The sequence below is a fragment of the Hydra vulgaris genome, chromosome 02 (assembly GCF_038396675.1).
Source record: "Hydra vulgaris chromosome 02, alternate assembly HydraT2T_AEP".
Classification (NCBI taxonomy): domain Eukaryota; kingdom Metazoa; phylum Cnidaria; class Hydrozoa; order Anthoathecata; family Hydridae; genus Hydra; species Hydra vulgaris.
In genome coordinates this window covers 48,795,863-48,807,500 of record NC_088921.1, presented here as the reverse complement: position 1 = coordinate 48,807,500, position 11,638 = coordinate 48,795,863, and the positions used below count along the sequence as shown (strand labels likewise).

The 11,638-nt window shown below is 26.9% G+C and overlaps 1 protein-coding gene across 2 annotated transcripts in view; it reads right to left on the bottom strand.

The window, feature by feature from the left end:
- LOC105847811 (telomerase protein component 1) overlaps positions 1–11,638 on the bottom strand; it is a 48,560-nt gene that overhangs the window by 17,973 nt on the left and 18,949 nt on the right. For both annotated transcript variants that reach the window (XM_065791210.1, XM_065791211.1), the window contains exons 5-6: positions 2,858–2,953; positions 1,275–1,413 (exon numbers count right to left, since the gene is read on the bottom strand). In XM_065791210.1, coding sequence (XP_065647282.1) covers positions 1,275–1,413; positions 2,858–2,953 — 235 coding nt within the window. The remainder of the gene's footprint in view (positions 1–1,274; positions 1,414–2,857; positions 2,954–11,638) is intronic.

Below are 11,638 nucleotides of genomic sequence, written 5' to 3'. Positions count from 1 at the left end.
TTTTGATATTGAATTGGTTCCAGTTTAAATAGTTTTAAAACAATCAAATTTAAACTGTTTTTAAGATTTTGTAGATTTACAAAGTGTCCTATTAGATTTACAAAGTGTCATTATTACGAATGTAAGCAAAGGTAATAGTTGAAATATTCAATAAAAGTGCTTTTCTTTCTTTTCAAGTTTTTAAGTTAAAATTATAGTATTTTTTTTAATTATTTAAAAAGAAAAATACTGAATATTTTATTTCGTTAATTGTGTATCTAAAGCTAAATTAAGTCCAATGCTTAAAACTGTTTTAACTATTTTTATATTTATATATTTATAATAATTTTTATTTATATATTATTATATTTTTATATTATTTAAAACTGTTAAATGTTTTTTTATTCATTTAAGCTTATCTAATTACATAAATAATTAAAATGACACTTTTTTAAAGAAACATTTCAAAAAATAATTTAAACTAAAGACCTGATATATTCATATGAAAATAAATTGAGAATGGTCTGACACCAACTTAGTTTTTGACAAAATTTATTTATTTTGACCATGTTTCATGATTAATTATATGTAAAAAATTTAAAACAAAATAATATAGAATCAAGAAGTCTTGCATCTTTTCAAAGTTTTATAGCCTAATTAAGGTAACCCTGTTTGAAGTAATTGATGTTTTATTTAATAAAGTTGAAAACAGCTGATCCTTATAATTTGTAAATATTTGAAAATTCAAAACTTTTATTTGTCACTTCTAATTATCTTATTTTCCAGACCTAAAGCCTAAAGACCTAAAGAGTAAAGACCTAAAGAGCTTTCAGAATAAAATTAGCTTCTCAGTTTAATTTTTTTTTTTATCTAATATTCTGGACATTCTAATGTATTTACTTTAGATCAAGTAATAAACTGAGGGCCATATATTATTGTTATGCCACTGCGCTGAGAAACAAGTCAAGACAAATACTTCTTAAGGCATAGAATAGATTTAAACCTAGAACCACTTGATTGTGAGCTGAGCCTACTATCACTACTACAGCATTACAACAATTACTACAGCATTACATTGTTTAACACAAAGAATACGCATAGTAACAAACAATTTAAGTAAGTATTAAGTAAAGGGTTGTACCCCTTGGAGATTCAAATACTGTACCCCTATCTTATATATTTAAAACTATTTATATATTTTCAATTTTACTGTGGTGATTTGAACTTACTTGCATAACTATCTTAATATTCATTTCACGTTTAATTATATATTAGATTTGTTATATTAAACATACCCTTTTTTTGTATGAAAGCATGTTGTTGAAATGCTGAATTATCCACAATTTCTTTTACGAAAGGTGCGTACTCTTCAATGCGTTCTTTGTAATATTTTGTGATCACTGAAGCAAACTCATCCAACTCACTAAAACGCAGCTGAAAATAAATAAACAACTCTATGAGCTCTAAAAGTTCTGCAAAACAAAACAAAAATTTTAGCATACAAATTTGCTACAACCATTTTTTTGTTCATACTCCAAGAAAACCAAATCTTTTTTAAAAAAAAAGTCAAAACACATGGTGAGTTCAGGATGAAAGTCAATAAAAGTCATTTAAAAATGTGTCAATATTGTTTAAAAAAAAAAAAAAATTTTACTTTAAACTTTATTTTAACATTTACTTTATTTAATATTTTACACTATATTTATCGTTTTTTTACTAATTAGAATAAAAATTTAAATCAATATTTTTTATTATTCTCCTTAAAGCAATAATTGCATCCATTAAAATTCTTAAATTAAAGAGATTTATACTTTTTTTATACCATACCCCTTATAATAACTAGAAACAAATGCAACTTAAACATTAACAACATAAAAATTTATTACTAATTACATTTGTATTACATCTTATCTAAGCAAAAAAAAAAAAGAAACAAAAAAGGACTTTTGTTATTTTGTTGAATTGTTATGCATAAACTTTGTGTCTAATCCTTGGTTTATATGAATACTAATTTGATTTGTGCCTTAAAAGCCTTATTCTACTTATTATAGGATAACAAGAGAGATTATTGCAGAGAACAACAATAAAATTTCACGAATGAAAGAAGGATAACTATATGCACTTTCAGGGGAACCTTCAGCTCTGCATTTAAATATATTTTTTGCATACTGTTGTAGGTCAAATAATGATATTGACAATATATAGTTATCTGACCTAAAATAGAAGAAACATTGCTGCCTTGCATTCTTATCTTATGGTGCACTGTTTAACCTTCAAAAATGTAACATTCTTGGAGTACCACAAGAAAACATTTACCACTTTCTAGGAAACATTTAACTTCTAACAGATTAGGTTTTTTTGCTTTTTAAAAACCTAAGTTACAAACTGTAATGATTGACTTCAAATTTGTTCAGCACTTAAAAAATACTTAGCCAAACTGCATTTACATTTAAAAAAGAAATAAAATAAGAGATTGAAAAACTGAACGTTGCAGCCTTTATGGCTTTCTGCCTCTTCAACCTCTTATTTATTTATAGTTGTTTATGACACAGTGTTTTGTAACACAGTGTTTTGTAACATAGTGTTTTGAAAATTATTCTTAACAAAAACTCTATAAAAATGCAAAGGTTAAACAGAGAAAAAAAATAAATTCATAAACTATTAAAATTATAAAAAGATTAAATCTTTTTGTTTTCAAACAAAAATAAAAAAATTTAAATCACAAAAAAAAAGTAAAAATCAAATAAATATTTGACAAGAAATTGACATACAATTGACAACGATAGAAAAGAAATTGACGTATAATACAATGGAAAAGAAATTGACATATAATAAGATAGAAAAAAAAGTTATGAAATAATTTGAGTACAAAAATAACCTTTTGAAGTCCAGTTGATGTATCTACTCCAACTATTTTGGATTTATATGAATAAGTTTTATCTGGAAATCTTTTCTTTAATTCTTTTTTAAGCCGCTAAAAAACATAAAAAATAAAAAACAATAAACACAATAAATATATTTACCATTCAACTTTTTTTTATTCTTTTTATTATTCAGGAATATTGAATCTATTTTGGACAACAATTTCCCAATATATATTGTTCACTTTAATTTTCATTTCACTTTAATTAAAACTTAAATCCAGAAAGTTTTTCAGACTTCTTTTTACAAACTAATTTTTTTTTATTTACCCCCAGATTTAAAAACTATACAAGAAGATAAAGAAGATCTCAATAACTAGAAAGAGTTATGTGTTCAAAAAATGTTGTGCAATGATAAAACTTGACAACAAATTGTAAATTACAAAACAAAACAAGAAATTGTTAAGAAAAAGAAAGAGTTAATTAGAAAACAAACAGGGTTGGTTACTGAAAAATGAAGAGACAACAAAATGTTAAGATATTTTTGATAATGACAAAGATAAACAGTGTTTCTATCCTTTTTGAAAAATTAAAAAATCTAAAGCTGTTCCTCTTTTTACAGGGGCTAATCTAGACCCTTTTCGACAGGGTTGAACGCACTTAGGCACTATGTAAGGTAATACAGCAAATACTTTTTCTTTCCCGCTAAAAAACGGTAATGCCAGATTGCCTAACGGCTAGTGCTGCCAGCATGGGGTACTGCTGCCCATTTTATTTTCCTAGAATAAACTCTGTTTTATTCAAAAAAATATTGGAAAAAGATTAAGCTCTGACTTTCTTGCAATTTGGAATAAGTTTAACTGCGTTAAGCACAACACTTGCTTCTCTTATAAAGTTTCAAAGCATTGATAATTATTCTATTTCTAAGTGAAGTATTTGAAGACAGAAAAAATCAAATATAATTCGAATTGCATGAAATATCAAAAATAATTTAATTGTATTAGCTGAGGGTAAAATCTTACTATGCATTTTGACTTTATTTTATGATAGAAATGAAAGATCTTGGTAAATAAAAAATTGAAAATATAACTTTTTAGTTTTGCAACTGTGAAAAGTGACACAGCAGAATCACTTGGTAAAATAATTAAAGAAACTTTATAAGACTGGGAACTTTTTGAGTATGTTAATTCTCTGTCTTTTGACATCGTATCAACAAGCACTGGTTGACTAAAAAAATTTTATGCCCTAATTGGGCAATGGAGAAGAAAACCTTTGATCAGAATGACTTGTTGCCTTTAGGTCTATGAACTGCATGTAAAAGTAAATATTAATGTTAAATATTAAAGCTTCATAAATAATTTTTATTTTTGCTTATAATTTAGACTATTTTTTGAAAACCTTTTTTTTAAGAAATTAAATTTTCGTTTTAAAAAAGTCACAAAATAAAAACGACTGGCATTGGGTTATATATACATATATATATACAGTGCTGTGCAAAAGTCATTATAACAGTAATAATTTTAAGGTTTTTTTCTATTTTCTTGTAGCGTTACAAATAAAAACGACTGAAAACAATTGATTTGGATTATTTTTTTTATTGCAACTGTTCATATAATTTAAAATTACACAGTTTATTAATACTTTATCTGCCCACCCCTTGATTTGATGACAGACTTGATCCTACGGGGCATAGAGCTAATCAAATTCTGAACAGTAGCTGGTGAAATATCATTCCATATGTTCTGTAAATGGGCCCAAAGTGCATCCTTATTGCTAGGGTTTGCTCCTTGCAAGTGTTTAAACATTATTTCCCACAGGTGCTCTATGGGGATGAGGTCTGGACTATGGGCTGGCCAGTTCAGTACCCGTATATCATGATCCTCCAGATATGCAGTCACAAGCCTTGCTTTATGGCAAGGAGCATTGTCCTGTTGGAACAGGAACTCTTCTCCATTGCCAAAAAGCAAATTGGCTGATGGCAGCATACAGTTCTCAAGGACCCTGACATACTGGTGTTGATTCATGGTATCCTCACACCTGTACAACTGGCCAACCCCTGCCCAGGACATGCAACCCCAAACCATTATGGAACCTCCCCCGTGCTTAACTGTTGGAACAATGCACTGTGGGATGAACTTTTCCCCGGCTTTCCTTCTTAAATAAGCCCTTTTAGCCCCACAAAACATCTGGAATGAGCTTTCATCGCTCCACAACACCCTTTTCCACTCCTCAACACCCCAGTCCTTATGTCGTCGCGCAAAATCCAATCGAGCTTTCTTGTGGGCAACAGTCAAAAGAGGTTTCTTGGCCGCTACACAACCTTGTAGACCGGCCTTCAGGAGTCTCCTTCTGACTGTGCTTGTAGATATGTCCACTGCCGACTGTTTCCTGATGTCCGATGATGTCATTCGACGATTTTTCATACTCATACGAACTAACATCAGATCCTCTCTGACCGTGGTCTTCTTTGGCCGGCCGTCCCTGGGAAGATCGCGTACGGAGTTGGTTGCAGCATGCTTCCTCATAATTCCAAATACAGTCAGGTAGTGGATTTTCATTATTTGTGCCACCTTCCAATACGAATATCCCTCCTTAACCTTCGCCAACACCTCACATCTCTGTTCCATCGTCAACTTTCTATACGGAGTCATGTCTGAAAAATGTAAACAAAATTTTTAAATAATATAAAATAATAAAAAGAAGTAATAAATATTAAAAGTGCAATAGTATAAATATAAAATACATAACTGTTATTTCTACAGAATATGACAATTTTTAAATTTTATTGACCAAAAATTCCAATTTTGTTACATGATATTAAAAAACAATTTTATGGGCTAAAAAAACCCAAATCTCATGCTTTCCACATAAATCCATAAGTAAAATACTATAAAACTGCATAAAATGTCATTAAATTACAATTACTAAACTAAACAATAGTTTAGAAATAAATTTTAACATACCTGCTAAATCGCCGAAAATTGAAAATTCACCGATCGCCACGAGAAAACCCGATAAAAATGGATAAATATTAATAAAATAACACAAAATGTGTTTAAAAACAAAGTCAGCTGCTGAAGCAACCATTTAAATAAATAGTTATGAAGTATTCGCCAGATGGAAGGACCCTATGGCGTTTTAAATGCACTGTAAGCTTGTTTTCGACGCTGTTATAATGACTTTTGCACAGCACAGTATATGTATATATATATATATATATATATATATATATATATATATATATATATATATATATATATATATATATATGTATGTATATATACATATATGTATATATATATATATGTATATATATATATATATATGTATATATTTATATATATATATGTATATATATATATATATATGTATGTATATATACATATATGTATATATATATATATATATATATATATATATATATATATATAATATATATATATATATATATATATATAGTATATATATATATATATATATATATATATATATATATATATATATATATATATATATATATATATATATATATATATATATATATATATATATATATATATATATATATATATGTATATATATTTATATATATATATATGTATATATATATATATATATATATATACATATATGTATATATATATATATATATATATATATATATATATATATATATATATATATATATATATATATATATATATATAATATATATATATATATAAATTAGTAAAAACACTTATTTAATTTTTCTTTCTTCTACACAGTGTTTCACCAACAGTAGGTTAATCAGGAAGAATTCTTCCTGATGAACCTACTGATGGAGAAACACTGTGCAGAAGAAAGAAAAAATTAGAAGTTTTAATTAAAATTAAAAGTGTTTTTACTAATTTATTATTGCTCTGTTCTTTAAGAACATTGAGCATTCTGTTTGTAGAATACACTAACATAATTTATATATATATATATATATAATATATATATTATATATATATATATATATATATATATATATATTTATATATTTATATATATATATATACATATATATATATATATATATATGTATATATATATATATATATATATATATATATATATATATATATATATATATATATATATATATATATATATATATATTTATATATATATACATACAAAGATACGTATCTCGTTAAATTTGGTGCAAATATATAGAAAATAGGTTTTAAAACATAGCGGTCGCTTTCTGGTTGATTCTAGACCCTCTCTCAAGGCTCATTTTTGTGAAAAAAATTGTCAATTTTTTGTCAAAAACTGCTGATTTCTGTGACATTGAGGGAGAGTCTAATATAAACCAATTCGGCTGAATTAAAAGAAAAAGGGCCTACACTACATATATTTTGCATTTAAAATCATATGTATATTTGTTTTTGTTTTATTACTGAGCATTTATTATTCAACTTATCCATAAATACGCAAAACTTATGACTTTTGTTGTGATATTAAGAAAGCATTCGAAGTATACAAATACATTTTTTCTTATATAATAAAAATTTTTTTTGGTTAATGATATTTTACATTGCTTGCTACTTTAATTAGTTACATACTTGAAGGTAAGTTTCCTTGACATTCTTCCATCCCCCTCCGTCTACCATTTCCCAAAATAAAATAAATAGCAAACCATTACACTTCATGTTCTTTTACTAAAGTTTCATACCAATTTATTTTTAAATAAAAAAACAATTAATATGAAACCACATAGATTTAAAATTTGAAATTTACATTTTTGATTTTAAAATTTTAAAATTCAAAATAAAAATTTAAGTAACTGAACAAGTATTGATATGAGTTATCGGAAAAAGATTTTTCATATTATCGATAAAGCTATGCCTGCTATTTCAGGTATGTGTTGCATAGAAATAAAAATAATGTATAGCTATCGATGCGGTTTAATGATATTTACCTGAAAAAAAGTCATGGTCACTAAAACACATTTTCATCTCAATATCGACACCAATCCATCACACTATTATACTCTGTAAGATAAATAATGCGCGCTTATTTAAACTATTTATATACTATTGGTAATACTATTTTAATAAAAACCTATATGGTTTAGGAACGCAACTTCCAATGGGTATGGATATCTTGCAACACTTTAAATATTGTCAATCATATTTGCAAAATGGAATTACAAAAAAGTTGGGTATTCTATATTGTCCTCCAAAGTCAAACTTAAAGGTTGATAGGTGTCAACTAGTTGAATGTGAATGTATCATGGCGAAAACAAAACATCCATGGATTAAAGCAGGGTTTCCAGTTATTAGCGATGTAAATATTCGAAAAAGTTTAAAAAATCTCTTTTAATTTATTAAAGAATGTCAAAAGAAACTCAAAACAAGATATTAAAAATCAAATATGATTTGAAAATTTTGTTAAACGTATTTTTTGGATAGGAATTCCAGAACTAACAGATTTTATTTAAAGTGACAAGCTAAGATCCAATGAATCTAAAATCGAAGTTTTACAATACTTAGAAGATCAAGAAGGTCCAAGATTATATCATTTGGGTACTCTAGACACTAAATATACTAAGAAAAAAAATTGATTATGTTTTGGTTGTGAGAATTTGCATTGTGTAAGTTTTATTTTTTTAAATGTTTAGGCAGTTTTACGTCAGATATTAATTAAATGATGCTCTTAAGGTAGATGAACTATTGAGCTACTTTACTATAGTTAGCGAAGTATTAGTATATAAAATATTGAATTAACTTTATTTTGTTTTTAAACTTACACTATGTTGATTCTTATCCACAAATTTAGTTTTTAAATAATATACTCTTTATAGTTTGATAAATTAAATATGCTAAATTTGTGTTTTTTTTCCTCTCTAACAACTTATAACTAAATTTAACTAAATTTATTTTTATATGAGGTAAAATCATTAAATATAAAGAAGTGCAAAAATGCAATGAAAAATAAATTAATGAGTAAAATCTTAAAATTTTATGAAGAAGACGTTAGCAGTAATGATGGCCTAAGTTCAGATAACTTTTCTGATTCTGACTTATTCTCATCTCTCCGTTAAGCTTAACGAAGCTTAAATTTCATTACAATATTTCTAAGTAAAGAAATGACGAAAATTTATATAAATTCATTAAAATAAAACTTATACCAAAATAAAACTATTATGTTTAAAAAATTATAATTTTAAATAAATTTTTTATTAATGCAATTTAAAACAAATTTTTGACGAACGCTCCGTTAAGCTTAACAAAGAGATGAGAATACGGCCCCAGTACAAAAACTCGGGCCAACATTCTTGAAAGATATTTATTCCGGAAATGTTGCTTTAATGGCAACTGTTAATAACATCTCTCCTATGGTTTTGCAGAAAAATACAACGACGGTTGTTCAAGCTGCAGGAGTAGACATGTAGTTCAAGCTGCAGGAGTAGACAACGCCATCAAATCAAGTCTCTCAACTGCAGCTAGAAGAATGAAAAGAGAAAATAAAGAAATTTCAAATATTGCTAAAGAAGATATCAAAACAAAAGTACGTTTATCTACATTCCCATGTATAATTCATTTTGATGGAAAAACTATATTTGAGATAATTAAAGGAAAGAAACTAAAATGCAAGCAACTAGCTATACTAATAAATATTAATGGCAAATTACACTTGTTGGGTGTGCCTTTTTTAATATCCTCTTGACGATCTATATAAAAGAATAATGCAATTGCTAGATGGATATAGTATTAAATCAAATCTTGGTGGATTGTGCTTTGACACAACAGCAACAAATACTGGCATTATGAAAGGGACTGTTAATAGAATTACACATAATTAAGGTAAATACATTCTCCAGCTTGCTTGCAGGCACCATGTTACAGAGCTTAGAATAAGTCATTTTCAGAAACATGTTACTCATGAAGAAAAGGTAGGACCAAAAAATCTTTTTTTTAAAAGATTAAGAAATAAGTTTGACAATCCAGAGTTTCATTACAATCCTGAAAACATATTAAGGTTTGATTCGTCATTAAAGGCTGGTACTGTAGTCGAAAAAGCAGCAACAGATGCACTCAAATATTGCAAAAAATACATTAAAAAGAAAAATATTGATAGGGAAGACAGAAAAGAACTAGCAGAGCTTGTAATTATTTATTTATCGAAATCAGAAATTGTTAAAAAAAAAAAAACAGGTGCAGTTCATTATGTAAGATTTCTTAGCTCAGCTCTTTATTATACAAAGTTACATCTGCTATCTAAACAACTAGACTTTTTGATAAAAGAGGAAGACTTAAAAGCTCAAGTAGAACAAATTGTGGAATTTAATTGTTGTTTTTATGCTCCATGGTACTTGCAAAGTCACAATCCTATTAAAGCCCTATACCTTGATATTACAGCTCTACATCAAATGACTCTGTATAAAGATGTTTGCTAAGTAAAAGAAGCTGTAGATAAAGTCATTGACACAATATTAAAACACTCTTGGTACTTAGACTTAACTTTGATACCTCTTTCGCTTCTAGATTATAAAATTCCTGATGAAGATAAAACGCTAACCACTAACAAAATAATTTTATCTTACAAAATGTCATCTTTAAAGGCATCTGATTACAAAGTTTAAAATAAGCTGAAAGAGTTAATCAACCTAGATAGCACAACGGCTAGTAATTCACCAAATTTGGCGGTGTTAATGAGTTTTCCTACTTTATTTTTGCAGTAAATGGGTTTACAGAAGAGAGAATACGTGATTGGTTGTCGCTTCCGACATCTTTCTGTCACACTCAATCATATTACAACCAGTTTTTAGCCTTTGCAAAAACTTTGATTATAGCAAACGATCATGCAGAAAGAAATGTAGGCATGATGAAGGAGTTTATCTATAGATACATTAGAGAAGAAGAAAAACAAATGAGACTGGTAACCATAGACAAATGTTTATGCTATGAAAAAACTTGAAAAAAACTCCAGCAAGATAACAAAAAAGAATATGGAAATAGGTTTAAATAGCATTATTAATTTCAAGAAATTCAAAAGTGATTAGAAAACTTATTTTTTTTCTTTTGTAGGCTTTTTTGTAAGGTAAATAGAAAGCTTAGTATTTATCATAAGTGGTGTGAGTAATTTAAAAATTGATTTTGGCGTAAAAGGATCTTTTTTTTTATATATAAAATTGAAAAATGGGTTTAACCCCCCCCTTCACTTTGAAGACCGGTTCAATAATCCTGTTATATTAGAAAAAATGTATTTTTTTTTAATTCAGCCAACTTGGTTTATATTAGACCGTCCCTCAACGTCACTGAAATCAGCAACTTTTAACAAAAAAATAGACATTTTTTTTCACAAAAATGAGCCTTGAGGGAGGGTCTAGAGTGGTCAGAAAATGCCTTGTATGCTTTAAAACCTTCTTTCTATATATTTGCACCAAATTTAAGAAGACACATATTTTTGTTTTGAAAATTCTCTCATTCTGAATCACCATAATATATATATATATATATATATATATATATATATATATATATATATATATATATATATATATATATATATATATATATATATCGTACACCCAGATCAAGGGTGCCACAAGTCAAAAATTATGGATATTGGGTTATGAATATTAGCCCTCGGAAACAGGGATTACCATAAAACATAGAAATGAGGTCTGCTTTTTGTGGACCCCAAAACACTTTTAGGTTGCCAATTAGGTCTCTATTGCTAAATGCTGACCCTAATTCCAAGGGCTGCATATATATATATATATATATATATATATATATATATATATATATATATATATATAT